This window comes from Rosa rugosa, chromosome 7, assembly GCF_958449725.1.
Source record: "Rosa rugosa chromosome 7, drRosRugo1.1, whole genome shotgun sequence".
Classification (NCBI taxonomy): domain Eukaryota; kingdom Viridiplantae; phylum Streptophyta; class Magnoliopsida; order Rosales; family Rosaceae; genus Rosa; species Rosa rugosa.
In genome coordinates, this window is record NC_084826.1 from 36,058,586 (window position 1) to 36,079,876 (window position 21,291).

Consider the following 21,291-nt stretch of genomic DNA (forward strand, 5'->3'; position numbering starts at 1 on the left):
AAGGAAGGAGTCTGATGTACCTTCAGAAATTCAGCAAAAGAAGTCTGAACTTGAGAAAAAACATAATCGGGGCTTACAAATTTGTGTTGATGGAATTCTTCATTTCTTGCTTGCCAAATACGACGACAAATTAGCACCACCAAAGCCAAATCTGCAGCAGACAAGATGGAGGCAGCAAAACAGAACAATTCCTTGAAAGAGCCAAATTTCCAATTGCCAACTGCAGCTTTGAAGGGGGATAAACACCAAACAGCTTTTGCTTTAGGACACAACCAAAGTGCATGGATTGATGTTTCAACTTCAATCCTACATCTCCTACAGATTGGAGTGCTAGTTATATGCCGTCTAAATAAGGAAGAATTACAAGGGAGAATATTTTGTAAGACTCTCCAAATGAAAACTCTTGCTGCACTTGGGATCTTGAGACTCCACACACATTTCCAGATTGCAGCATCTTGAGAAACTGACCCTCCCACACCACCATTATCTCTGTCATGAAAATCTTGTATCAATCTATAACCACTTTTCACAGAATACAGTCCACTTTTAGAGTAGTGCCCACAAAGACGGTCAGCCACTGGAAAAAGTGGCAGTGGGATTGAAAGTATTGCTTCCACATCTGTCGGCCAGAAATTAAAATGCTGGCAGTGCCAGGGTCTGGGTTGGATGATGGGGAAAAGACGAAGCAATTTTGTAGGAAACGAAAACGCCAACCTTTTTAAAAGATGGGCTTGGAGCCAATCTTTCAAAAAAGGAAAGAATAAAGCAGAATCCTAATATTGAGTAATTAGAATATTGTTAATAAAGAGCCTTGCCTTGAGAGAGGTGTCCTATTAGTATTAGAATTAGAATTTGGGTTGGGAGTAGGACTCTCTCCCCCTCCGTCTCACGAGACACATTGAAGAAGAGAGAGAGAGAGAGAGAGAGAATGGCCAATGAGGAGCATTGTTGGGAATGGGCTCGAAAGTATTTGGAGTACAATCTGTGCTCTACCAAAGAGGGCGTTTCGTTGGTGTTGGGTGTGGTCAGTGTTGCCAGTTGGGGTGTTGCCGAGGTCCCTCAAATCATCACAAACTTTAAGCATAAATCCACGGACGGCCTCTCTCTCGCTTTCTTGATCACTTGGATTGTTGGGTATAGAATTTCTTCGTCTTCTTCTCTTCTCTTCTCTTGTCTGTAATTTTCCTTTATATCATCCATGACTTGGACGGCGTTCAGTTTACTACACTCTGTAAACTTACTACTGCTATCTTTGCTGTTTGGCCATGTAATTTGTTTATGTGGACTTGTTATGCAGAGACCTTTTTAACCTTTTCGGCTGCATGTTGGAACCAGCTACGGTAAGGGTCAAACTTGATTTTATTTTCCATGTTCTGGGCAATACAGCATGCATTCTTGAATCTAGGAGGGAATGACTTGTTTTCTTTTTAACTTATAAATTTTATATTTTATGTAGCAGCTCCCACATCAGTACATGTTATATTGAGTGCCTGCAGTGTATGTACTAACAGTTTATGTGAGAAATTCCACCTCCCCCCAGAACTGATCTGGACATGCATGCTTTATGTTCCACCCTGTGGCTTCAGGTTCATTTCATTCTAGATTCACATTTGATAGGGTTTAGTGGATTATTCAGGGTCCATGAGTTTGGTGGGATTGAGAAATTAATGGACTTCTTGAAGCAGTAAGACTTGACCAAGAGAAGGCCACCTACCACACACCAGTGTCAAGGCCCGTCAATTTTAACCTTGACTTCCAGAGCCTTGATAAATCTAACCTTAACTCCCTCCAAAGCTTGTTAGAACTTACATAAGTACATAAGTAGACATTTCTGTCCTTTAATGTATGTCCATTCTAATCGTCAGTAAGCTACTTCCAACAATCTTCATTTCTTGGATCTCCAAGGCATATATTTGTGTTCTTAGTCACCTCTCCTATAGAAATTTCAAATTCCTGTCTTCTATCATAAATGACTGAGGTTCATTTGGAAAAGGTTATTGTTGGAATAAGAATTTCTAATCAATCTCGTCCGGACAAGTAAGGAACTTGTTCACACGAAACTGTGCAGAGCTCTCAATTGTGTGGAAGATCAGTTTTAATCTAACTATACCTAAAACAAAATTACGCTTGGAACAATAAACATATAGTAAAATTTTAGTGCATAACTAGCCACCTAGCATGCGAGATTTAAGGTCTCTATGTCCAATTCTACATGAGAGATGGAACTTCAAACCTTCGACTTGCCTTGGTATTTAACCATGTGTGGTCTTCATTCTTTTCTTCAACACTCTTGGTTCTACTCTTTCCTCCAATGCTCTATGAAGTTAGTAAGAATGCTGGCTTTGAATTGTTGTCACTTCCTCTAGGAAGAGAATCTATATGTTCAAGGAATCGCTCCTAGAGGCCTTTAGGATCAGACCTACAGTAAGGTTGCGTCAAACAAACCTTGAGAGAAGCTAATGGATTTCAACATGTATTCAATTGTCAGATCTCCATCTGAAATTACAAAGATGTAATTTACAAGTGCCAAGCTTCCTGCTGTACAAGCTCATGTCTGAAAACTCTCATACATGCAAATATAGACATCTCAAGACCTGTCCAACATTAGAACTATCTGAGTAATGCATAATATTTAAAAAGCAGATTTTGTCACCATGGAGTGATACTAAAGTTGAATAAGTTGATCCTTCTGCTGCAATGTATACAATCTGTTTTTATCTATCTAGAGGACTAGATCATATATTGCAAACAGAACTTGCTAAAAGTCTTCTATCTATGAATGGATTTGGATGGTGTACAGAGTTCGATACAATTTTGTTTATTCATTGTGGTATATCAATATTCTGAAAAGAAAGTTAATATTTAAGAGAAGACTCTGGTAAGGAATGAGGACCATGATGCTTATTAGACTGTTTTGTTTAATTGGCTTCCGAAGAGATTTAAGATGATAATGTAAGCATGCTATAGGCCACCTTTACTAGTTCTCTTCTTTCATTTTCGAGTATATATTGTGTACCAGAAACAAAAATGAAAATTATTGACAACTGACTGTGTTTGTTAAACTTGCTTATGCAGCTTCCAACCCAATACTATACGGCAATGGTATGCATGTTGACTGAAACTGCAATTTGATTTCAAATCAACTTTTTTCTTTTACTTATATTCCCCTCATATCATTAGCAAATCAGTTTATGTGATATTTCACCATTCTCTTGGTATGCAGTTGTATACAGTTACCACCATAACTCTTTCTGTCCAGACCATATACTATGGTTACATACATCCTCGACTAAAATACAATTCGAGACACAAAATGGTTAGAAGCTGATTCACTCATATCTCCCCTATTTCTCTGGGGGATGAAGTTCACACCCCCTTTTTTACAAAGCTCACGATCTCCATGAGTAGTTTTTCAATGGACATGTGCATGGAGGGAGGTGTGGTTTGTAAAAATGTGCATTTTCTTATGGTTGTAATACTTGGGAGTTGAACTGCTTTTTGTCTTGCTCCTTTTCTACTTTTGTTTTCTGTTTGCTGTTTTTTTTTTGGTTAATATTACATGGAATTCCTTGAATCCTGTTATTTAAAAAGACTTATACCTTTAATGCTCTTATCTTAATGTAGGATTCCAAATCTGATCTGACTGAGGTTCCAGGAAAATCGAGAGGAAGCAATAGTGATTTCTTTGGGAATCAGGTTGACATTGTTGGCCAGAGTAATGGGTCTGACACCTCCAGTAGAGGAAATGTTTTGAGTTCACCTATTTCTCTTCCTCCAAGTAAATCTCCCAGAAGAGAATCATATTACATGTAATTGATATTTCTCCTCAAGTATTCATTCATATTACTGATAAATCCCTTTTACCCTTTCACCTGCTCTTTTGTTTTTTTAATTAATTTTTAATTGATGAAAGACTTTGATTTGGCTCACTAAAGTTAGAATTCCATTATGTCTGGTAAAAGAACTTAATGTTCAATATATGTTTCACTGATCATTTCCTTACCAGCAGTTAACAGATTTCACATTCATCAATATACTTGAGCTACCAACTTTTATACCATCGATATTCTTCATGTAGGATTTAAATAGAAACCTTTCCATGTTATAAACTTATAATTGCATTGTGTTCTATGTGACCACTGAGCTTCCTAGTCCCTTCACTTTTATGTTTGTATTTTACTTCGTTTGTTTCTGCATATCTCTCCCTGTTCCTGTCCCTCTCTCTTCACACACACACATGTTATATGTATTAAGTTATTATCAATTATGGACCTTGAAATAAGATATGGGTCTAACCAGTTAGATACATATCTAAACACTTGACATGCATGATGCATATATTATTTAGTCCCCTAGTTAAGAACCCAATTAGAGAATAACTCGGATTTTATGTACATCTTATATCCAAATTTTGTCGACTGATTACTCATGCTTTTCAGCTATCTGTGTTCTATGAAATTCAAATTGACTAAGAGGTGTTTTGACCTCTGTGCGGAATTTGTGCAACTATCTTCAGACAGTTTCAGTTTTAACATGGCACATTTTATTGATTAGCCTAACCTTCAACAAGGCCAGAAATAGTAATTATCTAAATTTTGTTGTTGAAAACCATGATCATATTTGAAGTTCTCTTTTTTGCTTGAAAATTCATCAGATCAGCAAGATCTCTGTCAAGGAGTCATACTCCTACAGAAGGATCTCATTTAGCACAAAAAATGACTGGTACATCTAATCGTATTCGCAACTCCAATGAAGTGCCCTTGCTTGGTTCACTTGCATCTAGACAATCTGCACCAAAAAATGTCAAGACCGTGCTCTGTGTGGTGAGCTCTTCATTGTTGATTATACACCATTATTGGAAATATGATCACAGGCTGAAAACATGTCTTTTTCATCTAATATAGGTCTCTCTGATGACTCTCTTTGGCACTTTTAATTATCGATCAGCAGACAATAAAGGACATTTGATTGTTGATTCAAATCCAGGAGTAGTGATGCTAGTAGGAAGAAAGCTTTTGCAGGTACTCGAAATTCAAAAGTAGCAATTTACAAAGAAAATTTTTTAATCGGGCAACTCATATGTAAAGTTTCCCATTTGATATAACCAAGAAGTTTTCCATTTGGCGTGGAAGTGTTGCCAATTTGATAGCTGCTTTCGGAAACATCATATAATCAGTGTATATATGGTGTCTGTCTGCATGTATACATATCATTTTGTCTGATGTCTATCTGCATGTGTATATATCATTTTCTGTCTGTCTGTCTATTTGTATCCGTACACATATCCGTGGCTTGGGATAGTCTTGTACTTGAGATGGTTGGTTTTAAATTTTGAGCTATTCAATAAGTGGCAATTAGGTGGAGTGTTGATAGAGGTGCCATATCTTTTGTCCTGATTATTGTTTTGAAATTTGGAGTTCTGACAAACTTTTAAGAGTGAGGAAGAACAGAGTTATATTTCAGGATTTTTTGAATTCTTGTTCATATATCTTACTCGTTAAGCCTTTTTTTTCCTTTCCAGTTTTATGCTAAGTTCTATAGACGTTGTAATATCACCAAAGATGGAGAATGAAACATAAGCACTGTTCTTTTCGTGATTTTCTTTTTGAATTTCAGGTACATAGTGGGCTGTTGCAAGAAAAGGATGTTAAAGATAGCAGTGTGATTGGACATGTCCTTGGTTGGGGAATGGCAGCTATTTACATTGGTGGAAGGTTTCCTCAGATTTTCCTAAACGTGAGTTTTGCCATTAAATTAGCTTATAAAATCACAGATGCTCCTCCTCCAGAAGTATATGTAACTTTTGTATGACCAAATATCAAGGAATAATCCCTGAACTCTGAAGAAACTAAAATCAGATTCTCTCCCCACATAATATCCAGCCCCTCCTCACACCATCAACAATTTTTCTGTTTATTTCCTTCTAATCTATATAAACAAGGAACAGAATGGCAAAAAGATGTTTCCCCACCCACTTCCCAAAACCTCACTCTTCCCCCTCTCCCTTCCCTACCATTGCTGCACTGCCAAATCTCTTTCCAGGGACTTCGGCTTCAACTGTGAAACAGGATCTACCAGTACTTTTGTTTTAATCCTTCACATGATATCTTTTTGTGTCTGGCCAGAATTTAGATTTTAGAATGTTGACATTTGTCTTACTGTGTCAGTTTTCTAAGTAATACTGACCTCTGTTCTTGATCAATTTTGCAGTTCAAAAGAAGCAATGTTGAGGTAAGCATTTTCAAGTTGAAGCACAAGCAGAGCTAGGTGGCTTCTTTTTTTTTTAATTTCAATTTAATTATAGTTAAGTTATTGGATCTAATCAATCAGCAATCCTAAATAAAACATTATTATGGAAGTAAAACAAGTAATCAGAGCTAACTATATATATATATATATACAGGGCCTTTCTAGTGAGGGATCCCTTTTTTTGGTCTTTTCTAGGGATAGGGCATTAGACCAACTTTTCGATCATATATTTCACATCTCAACCGTTCAGTTTTTAGGTCCTAATGTATAGATCACTTCTGTAAATTTTCAGCCAATTTGATAATCGAGGCATCCAAAACTGCAATTTACCATTATAAACACGAACAGTTCCGGTTCGACAGATTCGGTCCGTTCGTGTAAATTGCAGTTTTGGATGCCTTAACGATCACCGATTTGGCTGAAAATTTGCAGAAATGATCTATACATTAGGACCTAAAAATTGAACGGTTGAGATGCCAAAATATAATCAAAAATTTTGTCTAATGCCTATCCCTATAAAAGACCAAAAAAAGGGATCCCTTATTGGAAGGGCCCTGTATGTATATATATATGAGAACCCTAAGCTACACAACTATACTAAGTCATACGTACAAGGCATATGATCCCCATCACTTTCCCCACAATGCCGACAAGCCTTCAGAGAATTAAAAGGCTACCCTACGTACCCTATGTCCTTGCTAGTACAATGATATTAATGTTAGGGTAGGTAGTTCTGCCCAGGGCCGTCCCAACGGTAAGTGAGGCCTAAGGCGAAAATCATAAGCTGTTTTTTATTTTTCTGTATTTTTAGCATATTCTTGCTACTTTACAAACAAAGTATTTGGTACAAGAATTTTGGGTCTCTACTATGAATATAAGAATAACATAACCTATAAATGGAGCCTAATTTCAATTAGTTAACTAGTTAAGTTCAAACAAATCGAGTATATATGCATTAGCTAAAGATAGACAAGTACAAAATATACAAGAAAGTTTGTAGTAGAAAGAAAGAAAAAATTGACGCAAAGGTACGGGGCCTAGTTCTACAAGATCTATATAAGTTCAAATGACTTGGTGATATGTTGGGTAATTTAGAAGTTGTATTCAATTTTTGTTGGGCTTTAAATAGTACAAAGTACAAAAACTTGTTTTAAAGTGAGGCCTTCACCCAAGTGAGGCCTACGGCAGTTGCCTTGTCTGCCTTAGGCTAGGACCGGCCCTGGTTCTGCCACTTGACAAGGATCCACTAGAAAGCTCCTGTGGGGTAATATCAGTTGCTACACCTGAACATTTTCAATCTCATGTATGAGCATAGGGAACATAAGGGAGGATAAGCTATGGGCAACTAGAGAGCGCCTTTGGCGCTACTGTAATTTGGACGCCTAATAATTACCTTCAAAGGTATATCAAGTAAATGATCTTAGATTTGAGCTTATGGAAAATAAAGAAGGGTTGAAGCGAACAAATATGTAGCTTAATGAAAGCATTCTTGTGTAGTGTTACACATTATATTGGTTACTTGTTTTGGACTTTTGATCCCTGAGATGAACTTTAACGGGTAGTTTATAGTTGTCATTACTCATAACTCAAAACAGATATTTTTTGTTTTTGGTTTTGTTTTCTTTTTGTTTTTTTTTTTTTTAATATGAAGATCTTGAGTGAGTTGGGCAAAAGGATTCAGTAGATTCAGAAAGCCAGTAGTTTGGAGAGATTGGTCGACTGTCAATGGGTTGGCAAGGAGAGGTACAACCAATTTTGGAAAGTTTGGATGACACAACAAAATTGGCCTTGGTCACCTTGCAATTGATAGCAATGCCTTAATACTGCAGGGTCTTCTAGAATTTACCTTTCTTCATAACCTCCATGGACGCCATTATAATTCTAAGGTCCCAGAGTTACTTTGCTCAGGTCAATTCCTGAATGACTTGAACCTTATATGGTTGGCAGAGCTACCCTAATTAGCTAATGTGATGAACCCGGAAAGGGAAGTTGTGATTGCGTATGCCAAAGCATCAAAATAGGTGTTTTTACCTCATTTAAGCTGTTAGATTGCAAAAGCATAAGCTTCTAGTACACACTTAGAGCATCCTCCCAGAGTCTAGTACACACTTGAGAATTTCATTGTTTTTCTGTGCTGTTGCATGCATGATGGGAGAGAAAGAAGATGATAGTTTTCTTTATACTGTGCAGGGCCTTAATCCTTTAATGTTCATCTTTGCTATTGTTGGAAATGCCACTTATGTAGCAAGGTGAATATTTTTTTTTCCCATCCTTTCTACTATTTAGTCTTATTGTTCAATTTAGCATTTTTGCCAAATTCAATTAATTATATACTTTGTTACAAGAGTACGAAACTCAAAAGGTTTGTATTGTTGAAGTAGAATTCTTGTATTGTTGGTTCAACTGTCACTTTATTTCATTTCATTAACGAACATGATCTCTGCTTTGCAGCATTGTTGTGAACAGCTTAGAATGGTCGAAAATCAGACCAAATCTAGCGTGGCTAGTGGACGCTGGAGGGTGTATGTTTCTTGATATTTTAGTATCCTTATTTTATCACCACCACACATGTTTCTCTAAATATATCATATCTAATTTTAGGGGCTATGCTTTTTAACTCTTAAGTACTATAATGTGCATTCCCAAACTATCCAACATCTGTTGATGTCATGATTTTACTTGGAAGGTTGAACATTTTGCTGGTTATACTTCTCTTCAAGAAGCAAAATATTATGAACATACTGGGATTGAGGTACCTTAATATCTTGAAGATACTTATACAATTTATCTACTTTCGGTATTGGAGACAACAAGAGCTAGAGAGTAAGGGTGGGGACTCCAGCGCAGCCTAGTTAATGGAGTGACAAGAACTTTTCAAGGTCTCTCTCTCTCTCTCTCTCTCTCTCTCTCTCTCTCTCTCTCTCTCTCTCTCTCTCTCACAAAAACATACACACATGCGAAGCATGTTTTTGATGTGGTATTATATTTAGTAGCATCATTGACTTGAACTTTGTTGGGTTCTTCGAGAGAATGGTAAACTGATACTGCTGAGAGTTCTGCACTGTTTTGTATATGGGCAGAGAAATTTTTTGAGAAGCTACCTTTTTTATTTAGTGTCTTCTTTTGAGAACCAAGGATATAAGATATATTCTTTTCCCCAACCATTAGTCATTGGCATTTTGTTTAGATGAACAAGTATTATGTTGTGTTTTCCACTGTTTTTGTAGGAGTAGACAGAAATTGGAACCTAAGAATCATTGATATGATTTTTGATACACATGAGAGGTGAAGTCTGATTTTTGTAATATTTAGTTAGATATTCAACAGCTATTTGGTTCTTTTTTCTAGAGCTCTTGTTGAAGTAGACATAGTTAGAACCTCTATATTTTTAATAGTATTTCTGATACATGTGGGAGGCTCAAAGTCTGTAATTTCTGTAAGTGAGAAACTCGGCATTACAGAACACACTCTATTGGCATGCACAGCCAATCTTCTAATGAGTTCTGTAATTGTTCTAGGATTTTAACTTCACTTCTAATAAAGTTTAGCTGTGGACTTGTCATGAAGTATTGTCTGATGTGTGAAAATCCTTTGTTCCAATTAATGCACATATTGGTTTTGGTAGAATAAAATGTTCCAAAAAGAAGTATCATTATTGGCCTTAGGAGTAATAATTTGTTGCTCATCATTTTTCAGTCTTATATGTTCTGCTTATATTCTGATAACCTAAATAACTTTTGGCAGACAAAGGAAATTTTCTAAAAGTCCACTACAAGATGGATGGTGTCAACATAATGCAAATTCTGTGGGTTTATCTTCAGAAAGCTGCACCAGAAGAACATCTATTATTTGCGGCAATTATGTAACTGCTTTTTATGGTTGCTGCAGTTTTCACTTTTGGTTTGATGCGTTTTACTGCTTGTATAAGGGTTTCTGAGTAGACGTTTAGTGTTGCCTCCTTGCATGTGGCCCTTTTTTTTTTTTTTTTTTTTTTTTTTCTGGTTTCGCGGCTGGAATGCTGAATTTCATCCAACATTTAAAACAATAATTTTGAGGTTATATTACAATGTCACTACCCAATCTACTGTACTGGAAGCAAACTAGTGAAAAAGTCACCCAGAAAACTGTAGATGGTGGAGAATTCCTTTTCAGGATTTGTACATCAAGGTAAGAAATAGTATAGAAAATAGATTGAGAGAAACTCTCAAATAATTAATGTATATGAATGAGTGTTAACAATTTATGTATGCTCAAGATTTTGCACTTCATTTATGTTGCAATTCATTTATGATAGTCATGGAAACAATAAAGTTCATTTAGCAGGTGGTACGAAACAAGGGAATTTAAGGCCGCTTTGCGTTGGATGCTCTTTATCCTCCGCACAATGATGGCTTTGTTGTCTTGGGGAACGTTGAAGCTTTCTTCTTCTCCAGAGTTTTTTTGGTCATCAATACGACCTATCCTTAATAGAACCGATCCGATTCTCTGAACAACTTGAATTTCATATCATCTGGTTTGTCTTGTCCATGAAAAAAAGCTTCAGATTTGAGGGAACATTTACTTATTTGGAAAATGGAGGGAATTGTTATGGGATAAAAGTATTCATGCATTAGTATAAAAGAATCGGAATAGTTTCGGGTAGAAGTATTCATGTGTTTACTAATACATAAAGAAATTTGAATGGGTGTAGGTCTCACCTCCTTGTCAGGATTTGATTCCTTGAATACTCAGGAATTTGATTACGAATGAGAGAGATGAGTTTAGGAATCAAAGCCTCCAAAATTAAGACTGATTTTTTTTTTCTCTCATTCCAATGGTCTGCTATTCATGATTTTTCTCCCACTCCAGTTGATGCACCTTTAGCGAAATTCCCCTTTCAACTTCTTCCAAATTTTGTCTTCTAAATAAGCACAAATGTTCATGCTTCTACTTTCAAACCTGAAAAGCGTAGCCAGTGTTAAGTACTGGGGGTACTAAGGAGTTAGTGATGATTAAATGGAGCCAGGAAGTCCCTGCAAGAATAGCCTGCAAGATGATAGTTATGGATGAACCGCCTTTCAGTTTCATTGAAAGGACTGGCTTTAGGTATTTTTGTCTTGTGGGTGTGCCTAGGTGGGAAGTACCATCTAGGAGGGTTATTGTCAAATAGTTTTTGTCTATGTATCAAGCAGCAAAAATTGAGCTTAAGAAAGAGTTAAGGTCTCACTGTTTGTGCTTAACCACCAATACATGGACATCGGTGCAAAATATCAATTACATGGTTTTGACTCCGATTTTGTTGATTCTGGTTGGACGTTGCACAAAAGAATACTAATGACAGGACCCGCCCCGGATTTCACCCTGAAATCCGAGGTGGCCCTGCGGGGCCCACCTTAGAGATAACTTTACCGAGAACTGGTCGAGTCACCCCTAAAGTGGACTACCCAAAACAGTAACCCACAATAGATCAGAGCCAAACAAAGAAGTGCGGAAGCTATTCGTCAACTATGCCCCGAACCATGTACGCCCGACCTCAACTAATAACGCCTGCAAACTGGGCATTAGAAACCGAAGGGCCCAGGGGAAAGTAGACGAAAACGTTAGCGTGAGTGGACAAAAATAAACAATTTAAAATAAGAAGGATTTCATACTTTCCCACATTTATTTCATTAAAAACCTCGATGCATGCACAAATGGTAAAACACATTTAGCTTTAAAACACATTTCAAAACGATAAACCGACTAGCCTCGCTAGTCAAAACATTCGAAAATAATATATCGTAAAACTGAAATCTCGTTTCTCAAGAAGATAAGACCAGCCCCGCTGGCTACAGTGAAAATCGGACTAGCCCCGCTAGTCAAGCAACGATAAAATATGGGGAAGAAGTTTCACCATACGAAAGAAGGGAGCCTCCCAGGCTCGGGTCGGAGTGTCCCACACTCTGGAGCATCCCATGCTCTGCTCTTACTCACCCACAAACACATAGTAAGCAGGGAGGAGTACTAATAGGCTAGCTAGCAATAAATATGACGACCCAGGTATGGCGGGTAAAAATCATACGAAAAATCGAAAATCAGTAAGGCTTCCCCATAAGTCCCGCGAATAAAGAAAACACGGGTACGATTCCCAACCGTACCCGGAAATTCTCGTAGAAAGTCACATAAATCTACAGTGTGTCCCACACGCTAAAAGAATAGTTAGATCATCAACAAGGCATTCCCAATGCCAAAACCGAAAGTCGATAAATAAATAGGAAAATAAATTGATCGAAATCCCATTTCGAAAATCTTTCCAAAAATCTCAAATCAACGAATAGAGAATATATATTTAATTCCGGAAATTACCTCGGAAAATGATTCGTCGAAAATCAACATAAATTATAAATTCGAATCCGAGCATAACAAATTAATATCCGAAATTCATAACCGGAATAAATCATAATTACTTCATGAAAAATCATTATTGAAAGCAAATCCACGTGATAAATCGAAATCAAATTCCGAAATCAATTCATATGCTCGAAAGTAATATATTAATTAGGTAAAGCATTAATTCAAGAAAATAAATGCATGCATCATTATTTAAAACAAAAGTCCACTCACAGTACTATTGGCGACCACGCAAACGAGTTCCTTCATCTAGCCGTAGCTCGCAACATTGCCCTGTACACAATTATATTTCCGTAAACGGCAATCCGATAAAATAAATACGAACCTAAACGAAACCCGAAAATCCCTATCTCCAATACCTCTCAAATTCCACCCAAATCTCTTCCACAACACCAATTCCTCAATCTATATATTCCACAATGAAAACGAGGGAAATCCGACGGTCGGATTTCCCACAATTCCATCACAAAACTTCAAACTTCGGAAATTCACAAACAATTCCAAACTCCTCCAAAATTCACCAAACTTCACATACAAGCACTACAACATATATACAATTTAATGGGCTAAAAACTGAAATTAAAACACTGCCCTATATGCCTCCACGCGCCACCAACAGTGGCAGCGCGTGGGCCCCACGCGCCGGCGGCCACCACCTCCGATGGCCACCAAATTTTGGCAGCACCACCTACACAACAAACCCAACCTCTTTCTCAACTACAACAAGTTCCAATTTTACCTTGAAGGGCTCCAATTTGGCCGGTGAAAAATTTCCAGAAAACTCCAAGAACCCTAGAAATTGCAAATCGTTAATTCGACCTCTACACTGCAAATTGAAATGAAAGACCTTAGGGGAAATGATCTATGTCAAAAACCGAACCTTCGACGCCAATTTGGTGGCCGGAGACGGCCGGAATCGCCGGAAATCGACTGAAATCCCGATCTGCTACAGTAACCTTCACAGCTCCAAATCGAGCTCTTCCGGCCAAATCGCTGCAAAACATCACCACAGACGTGACAAGGGTGAAGAGGCGAGCCAGCTGATGCCCGGATTCCATCGTGGGGTGGCCGGAGGAGGAAGAAATCGGAGGAGGAAGAATCGGGCCGAAGAGGAAGAAAAGGTCGGGGGAGAAGAGAGAGAAAAGGCCGGTAGGTTTCCAAAAATGGAAACTTACCACAGTAACTTACCTATTTATAGAAACTTACCACATGAACAGTAACTTTAGTATTTCGCTTATAACTTTCGCATACGAGCTCCGATTTTTACGAACCACATATCCACGCACTCGGTTTAACGTCCTCTACAACTTTCGTGAAGAAACTTTTCTCAAATTCTGACCCGAACAAAAAGTCGACTTTTAGGGCCACTAAAAGTACCGAAACGACAAAAAAAGTGAAAGTAGTTGTCGTTTACCGTCCAAATGACTAGTAAACGGGTGAATTTGGGTTCGGGACGTAACAACTAAACTTTAGGGCGATTCCTAATCATTAGGGCACTAGCATAGGGAAGTTGTCGGAGGCATGTTTGATTGATTGGAAAGTGGAGAGAGTCTTGACAATTTTTGTTGACAATGCAAGTGCAAACAAGGTTGAACTTGACTACATCAGGAAAAAGATGTTAGGTTGAGAGAAACCACCTGTTCTAGGAGGAAAGTACCTGCATGTTAGGTGCCTTGCCCACATTCTAAACCACATTGTCAGATTAAGCCTTAAAATGATGGAAAGTCCGGTTGCTTCAAGTAGGAATGCAATACGATATGTTCAGAGTAGTGAACAAAGGCTCAATGTTTTTAAAATGTGTGTAGAGAAGGAGAAGCTTGAATGTAAGAGGTTTTGCATCCTCGATGTGCCAACAAGGTGGAACTCGACCTTTCTAATGCTAGACACAGTATTAGAGCTGCAAAAAGCCTTCGATAGAATGGCAGAGGAGGAGGACAATACATACGAGAACTACTTTGATGAGGATATATGAAGATGTGGATGAGGAAGATGATAAGCTGCAAGTTCTAGTGACTGATGTAAGGAAGAAACCGAGGAGAAAAAGAGTAAGGCCACCGGTTAAAGAGGATTGGGAAAAGGCTGTAGTTTTTATGAGGTTTTTAAAAATCTTCTATGATGTGACAATGAGGATCAGTGCCTCAAATCACCCACCACCACAGAAAGCTTTTCATGATATAGTGGCCATCAAAGCTGAGATTGATGAATTGTTCACTAAACCTTATATGTGCACTGGTTCGGAGACTGAGATGATCTTGTTCGATATGGATGTAAAGATGAGAGCCAAATTTGATGAGTATTTTGGGACCTTGGAAAATTGCAATAATCTTCTATTTGTTGCCTTAGTGTTAAACCCAAGGTTCAAGATTAGAAACTATGAAAGTATCTGCAAAAAGTGGCTGAAGATGGAGCATGCTGACATTAAGGCGAAGTTTGCGGAGTTTAAGGAGCTTCTGGTGTCCTTGTTATGTACAGCTCATCAATGATGTCTCAAGGAACACCATCTTCAAGGACTGGAAAATCTAGAAGTGGAGAGAGCTAGTTAGCCAAGACAACAAATCCAATTACAAAAAGCCCTTTGAGCCTACTAGAAAAATAAAGGACATGGAGCAAGATTGGAAAAGAAAATTGGAAGAATCTGAAGAAGCTATTGTTGGACATGAAGTGGACAGATACCTAAAGGACTCAATTGAGAAGCCTGCAAATCTTAAAAAATGGGAGATATTGGATTAGTGGAAGATGAATGGTGCCAAGTATCCTAACATTGTTGCACTTGCCAAGAATGTTTTGGCAATACAAGTGAGCACAGTGGCAAGTGAGTCTTGCTTTAGCACTGGCAGAAGGGACATCAATCCTTTTAGTCTAACTCCCAAAACAGCGGAATCATTGATATGCTACCAAAACTGGATCAGGTCTGAGAGCATCAACAACATTCGATATGTTCCTACTATTGAGGAATTTTATGAAATTGTGGAGGAAGGTATGGTTTTTAATTTTAATTGTGGTTGCCTTGTTAATTTATTTCAAGTTTATACTTTATACTAGTTATGTGACTTCACTGACTTGTGATAATTTTTTCTAACTTTGTTTGCCCTTTGCACTTTTGCTGCTTTGCAGAACATGCAAGGGAAGAATGTGCTATAGTGGATTGGCCTGAAAAGCCATCTACATCTAAATCATCTAAAGCATCAAAGAATTCAAAGGTAGTGGATGCAAGCAAAACAGCAAAATAAGGTACTACAACTTACTAATGGCAAATTAGCATGTAGCAATACTTTAAGGTTCTGTTATGACTTCTGAATGTTGAAATATTCAAGCCACGTTGCCACTGCCCAATGTTTTTCCTTCAATATTGTGCAGCATATTGCAATAATCAATTCTTGCTTAGTTTTTTTTGTGTTTTGTTGATGCCACATTGCTACTGCCACATGCTTTAAGGTTGTATACTTGTATTGTATCATGAGATGGAGTGTGCATTCAGTTAATGTAGTATACTTGAATTATTTGGCTAATGTTCTGCTTTTAGATATGTGCATTTGTGGATTTTGCATCACTTGTGGTCTTGTGCTGATATTTTACTGATATGAAAATTATATGCATCAGTGCTTTTTTGGTTAAAACTTAATACTATGACAGTATGATGTTGTTTGGTATTCTGGTTAATTATATGCTTTTGGTTAATTGAAATTGTGAAATGTGAATGCAGACTGAAAGTGGAGTTTTGGACTTGTGGAGCAGAGCAGCTAAAGGCCTGGAGCTTTGAGCTTTTGATTATCTGTATTTCTATGTTATGCATTGGTTGCACTCTGCAGGCTTGCAGTAGTGCATTGTGTTTGAGAACATTGAGTAATTTGTCAGTTTGACTATTTGTGCAAAATGCAAATTGTGTTCATGTCTTGTACCATTCAAATAATTGAATGATTGAATAATTTGGATTGATCTTTGATCTGTTGGATAATGTATTTGTGTTGTAATAATGCTATTATCAGTATTATGTTAGAACACAGCATTGATATGCATTGCAGGTACCAAAATAAGTGGCAAACTGGCTTTGAAAAACTGAGCTTTGGGCCGAAAGCCCGACCCTTAATGCTTCAGTTCGGTTTTCTGCTGGTTCAGTTTTCAAAAAGCAGAAAACCGACTATTTTGGGCTCGGTCTCGGTCTTGCTAAATTTCGGATCAGGCCCGACCCGAGCGCAGGCCTAATCCAAAGGGTTTAGGTGTTCAATCCAAAGCAATCTCAGAGTGAAGCATACTAGCTTCAAGACCAGCATTCCTCCTCTCCAAAATACCCCCATGCTGACAAAAACCTTCCAACAGATTCATCTTGTTTGTCTTATATCAGTTGACCCGGACAACTATAGCGGAAAATGTTTGGTGTTAAAACTTTTGGTGGCTCCAAGACAAGTCCCATTTTAAGAGACTATTCCTATTTTTTATTTTAAGCACAACCAGCGAAGAAAACACCAGACTGATACTGCTAAGAGCTACCCTCATACACAACAAAGTTTAAAAGATTAATAGTATTATAGTTTTCAGGGATTCACTAACAATCTCCATTAAAGGGTGTGAACAGCATTGTATAACCAAAAGCAGATGCAGATCCTGCACCTGCAGGGGTACTAGTACTGACTTTACTTGTCAAGCCCTGGTTCCATTGTCTGGACTGCTGGGGCTGTAACTATGGCTAGATTCAGATCACCAGGGCCAGATTCAGCAGACTTTTCACGGATCTCCCTGTACTCTTGACAAATTGCGCACAGATGGCAGAAAAAATGAGTAATAAAGTCTCCACATGGTGCTTCCTACAAAGTACATGCACAAGAAATGGTAAGCCCACAAGAAACTGTAAGAGTTCAACTTAAGCTGTTGGTCCACAGATTTAATGACCATTATTACCTCCCAAGTGAATTGTAATATTATCAAAATAATGTTTTCACCCTGCCACATATGAAGCATATTCTCTAACATAATTCCCTTACTCGTGGACTGAATTACAAGTTAGAAATATATTATGATTCTCCATTTCATTTCTTATAACTAAATCGCTACAGTTAGATCTTTGATGATCATTTTCTGTAACATCTGCAACTAAACTTCACCAACAGAATTGGCCATTATTGAATCGAAACTTATTGAAATAGCATATGCAAGAAGAAGAGTATCTTGATATGTATTAAAAAAGTATTAGCAATAATAACAAAAACGTAAAAGCAAATATATGACAATATTACTATACCTGGAGATTATATTTTGATCTTAGTGCCCTGCGGTAGCCACAAGCATAACATGCAACAAAGCATCCCGGTATACCAAAAATAAGGCCATCAGTTAATAAGCAGCAGACGGTATTAACAAGTACCCACAGAATAAAATGAGTCGTGCAGGAGCCCATTAATGTCCCAGAGCCCAGAAACTCTGCATTCTTTCCGAACAGATAGCAAGGACAAAATAAACCTATACAACCTGAAAAAGTAAATAAAAACCTGCAATCAGATGATAATGGTTGGAGTATCATAAGCTGAAAACATGCTGGGTGAAATTCCCAGCAATTGCATGCACATATTTGTATAACTGACAAGTGAGATAAATTAATAAGCTGCTTTTAGGGTATTAGAGCTTATTGTAAGTCGAAAAACAAAAGACAAGTTTTCATTATACTACACCCACCCTAGTTTCCCTACAAGGTTTACTGACAAACATAGATTCAATATTCTAAACACTGACAAACATAGATTCAATATTCTAAACACAAACTGAAGGGAAATAAAAATATCATCTATTTAAGCCTTCTAAAATAATTTGACAATGCCTTCAAGGCTCAACGAATGATAGTGACCACTAATAGCATACACTATTTTACCAACAACCAATGGTTTAGCTCCATCATTCCTCCTCTTATTTCTTCAAAATCATATTTAAAATTATTAATAGGTCATCATTATTTCACCTTGATCTACTTTATCAAAACTTATCCTTGGAAATTCAAGTACTTGCTATTCTGAAAATGTATGAACAGACAAATGCACTTGATTCTTTTATAACTTTATTGTCACCACTGTATTGATAGGTGAGAGAAAACTATGGCTGCTTTCAAAATCAAGGCCAAGAGCAATTAAAAACTTGATACAAGAAAATATTAAAAGTAAGTTTAACATTTAGCCTACTCTATAGGTCGTCAGAGCTAGTAAACCTGGATACTAAAACCAATCTCAATGTAAAACAATAATGAATTAAATTATTCATCATGTTAATAGCCAACTAAAGTAGTTTATACTAAAGTCAATAAACACAATCCAATAAGTAACTCACGACAGCAGCTCAATACACAAAATCCAAGTAATAGCCAAAGCTCCTAGTTCCTGAACTTCTGTGCCTTGATATGAAAGTGGAATCCTAACTTGGAACTTCATTTATTATGTAATTTATCCATTAAGAATTAGAATACCTTAACTTGAGTCAGTTTATTACTATGGTGTGTTAAAGCTATTTCATTTTTTTTTTCTTGCATTTCTTCACCATGTGACTTTTAAATTTGTAATATTTTCATTAAGTTTTATATGACCATAGTATATAATTGTTTCATCTAAAACATTCTGGGCATAGTTAACTACATAAAATTTCAGATAATGCATTGGCTTCTACTTCATAGAAACTGATTACCAACAACAAACTCAGATATAGAAGAGGTCCACCACTAAATAAAGAGCACTAAGAGAGCATATTCACATACATAAGAGCTGAGAGTACGAATCATATGGTTAGTTAAACAACCAAAATCATGTTTTAGCCTTTCAATAAAGTCCTCCAAAAAGAAAGTATGATGAACACAAGTTATTATTATTTTTTTCCCTACTCAAGAGGCACCTTGTGATAAATCAAGGTCAGAAGGCAGAAAGTAGCGTACAGCTCTGCGTATCATCACAACATGCGCAAATTCCAGAAGACCATTGTATCGGCCCATCGACATTATTTTGCTGCTTGGGAGGGTCTTCATTGCGTAAAACAACGGGTGATCCCGAATCTGATTGGCCCAAGGGAATATAAGACGGAGGTGCATAACTGCTTTGGCTCTTCATCTTTCTGCGACGAACAAATGATCTGTACCCAGTACCCTAAAGCATTACAGAGGCAGAGTAACTATGTAAATGGATACTACTTGTGATTAAGGGAAAAACAAAACAAACAAACAAAGAGAGTTTTCAATAGCAGATATCTCAACCAGCCGAAAGTAATACTCTCGAATTCTAAATTACCAAACCCAAAAGAGAAATGATCGGATCCATAGTCCACATGATGGGAAACCGGGCAACACGTAACAATTCCATGTAAAAATTCTAAATTAAACACTACTTTCTTTACCCTGTTTTTTCTTTCTTTACTTTTCTTTGATACAAATTTCATTAAAGAAACGACTTCTAGAGTAGTGAAGGAGATCAACCTCTCAGATGCTAAGATTGAACAAGTCAAAGCCACATATGCAACCTCCGGACTCGGAAGACAGAATATAAGATTCGAGCCCTCGACTAAAAAGGACAAAACAAAGATAATCCAACAAGCAAAGAAGAGTTCAGGCAACGAAAATGAAGGAACAAGATTCATACCCGTCTGTGTCGGTGAAGAAACCAACAATTTCCTCTCCGTTTTTGTCTGTGTGGTTAGAAAGTGAAAAATGACGAGAGACGAGCCAGTCCCGAGTCCCTGTTAGATTTACTTTACTTTCTGGGCCGGTCTCTTCCGTGCCCCGAGTATCAAACTGCTTGGGCTTTTGGAGCGGGCACACGTAACATCCACATCCACGTGCCATTTTTTAAATAGAAAATTACATATAAGTGTCATTGTAAAACTTTAATTATTAATAGAGTCATTAAATCTTGGGCAAATTACTGGTCACACCCTCATCTTTTTGGGATTCGACAGTTCAGTCCCTCGTATCGTAATTTTAACAAGTAACTCCTCAGACATTCAAATTTCACACAATTAGGTCCAAAATGACGATTTTACCCCTTACTTCATTTTTTTTTTTTTAAATTCTTCTCTCGTTTTTTTTTTGTTTTTTTTTTCTGCTTCTCTCACTTTGTCTCTCTCTAACACCACCTGCGCACTCTAGCATTCCCCACCTTCTCTCTCTCTCTTCCCTTAACCAATGTCAACGACCACCCACCACCACCATCACAACCCTCATTCTTCTCCTAACCTACACCCCCAATGTCCTCACCCACTCCCCGCCGCCGCTTCCCGCCGCTGTGCTGGACCGACGACGAGGCCCAAGCCCTCATCTCCGTCTTCAAGGACAAGTGGTCCTCCCTCGGCCGCACCAATCTCAAAGCCAACGACTGGGATGACGTCGCCACCACCCTCGCCGCCCAATTCCCCCTCGTCTCTCCCTCCAAGACGGCCGCGCAGTGCCACAACAAGATCGAGAAGCTCCGCAAACGGTACCACTCCGAGAAGCAGCGGGCCTCGACCCGACCCGGTCGGTTCTCGCCATGGGCTTTGTATCGGTTTATGGAGGAATTGGAGGGCGAGTCTGGTAAGTCGGGCCACACGGCCAGTAAAGGTGAGGGGAATTCGAGTTCTAGGTTTTTAGCTGATTTGGATGAATTTGTTGATGTACGGAGTGGTGGTGGTGATGCTGGTTTTCCTGTGAAATCATTAGGTCATAGGAATTTGGCG

At 37.9% G+C, this 21,291-nt stretch overlaps 2 protein-coding genes across 8 annotated transcripts; one reads left to right on the top strand and one right to left on the bottom strand.

Annotated features, from left to right (window-relative positions):
- Nucleotides 1-762: 762 nt before the first annotated feature.
- On the top strand, nucleotides 763-10,203 carry LOC133723981 (seven transmembrane protein 1). Of its 2 annotated transcripts, XM_062150841.1 has the most exons (13): nucleotides 766-1,134; nucleotides 1,298-1,340; nucleotides 3,076-3,102; nucleotides 3,224-3,316; nucleotides 3,625-3,809; nucleotides 4,655-4,823; nucleotides 4,905-5,021; nucleotides 5,617-5,736; nucleotides 6,211-6,231; nucleotides 8,440-8,498; nucleotides 8,701-8,791; nucleotides 9,021-9,128; nucleotides 9,994-10,203. In XM_062150841.1, the coding sequence occupies exons 1-12, from the start codon at nucleotides 929-931 to the stop codon at nucleotides 9,099-9,101; spliced, it is 1,212 nt and encodes a 403-aa protein (XP_062006825.1). In that variant the 5' UTR covers nucleotides 766-928; the 3' UTR covers nucleotides 9,102-9,128; nucleotides 9,994-10,203. The 2 variants fall into 2 exon arrangements, with proteins under 2 accessions (XP_062006826.1, XP_062006825.1); XM_062150842.1 differs by lacking the exon at nucleotides 9,994-10,203 and having other exon boundaries at nucleotides 763-1,134; nucleotides 8,701-8,771; nucleotides 8,936-9,076.
- Nucleotides 10,204-17,087: 6,884 nt separating this feature from the next.
- Nucleotides 17,088-20,346, bottom strand: LOC133723781 (protein PLANT CADMIUM RESISTANCE 10). Of its 6 annotated transcripts, none has more exons than XM_062150647.1 (4): nucleotides 20,220-20,346; nucleotides 19,523-19,730; nucleotides 17,855-18,081; nucleotides 17,088-17,420 (listed from the first exon to the last, which is right to left on the bottom strand). In XM_062150647.1, exons 2-4 carry the CDS (start codon nucleotides 19,692-19,694, stop codon nucleotides 17,250-17,252), a joined length of 570 nt encoding a protein of 189 aa, XP_062006631.1. In that variant the 5' UTR covers nucleotides 19,695-19,730; nucleotides 20,220-20,346; the 3' UTR covers nucleotides 17,088-17,249. The 6 variants fall into 6 exon arrangements, with proteins under 6 accessions (XP_062006631.1, XP_062006633.1, XP_062006630.1 ...); XM_062150649.1 differs by having other exon boundaries at nucleotides 19,523-19,716; nucleotides 20,220-20,335; XM_062150646.1 differs by lacking the exon at nucleotides 20,220-20,346 and adding an exon at nucleotides 20,057-20,213.
- Between the last annotated feature and the right edge of the window lie 945 nt (nucleotides 20,347-21,291).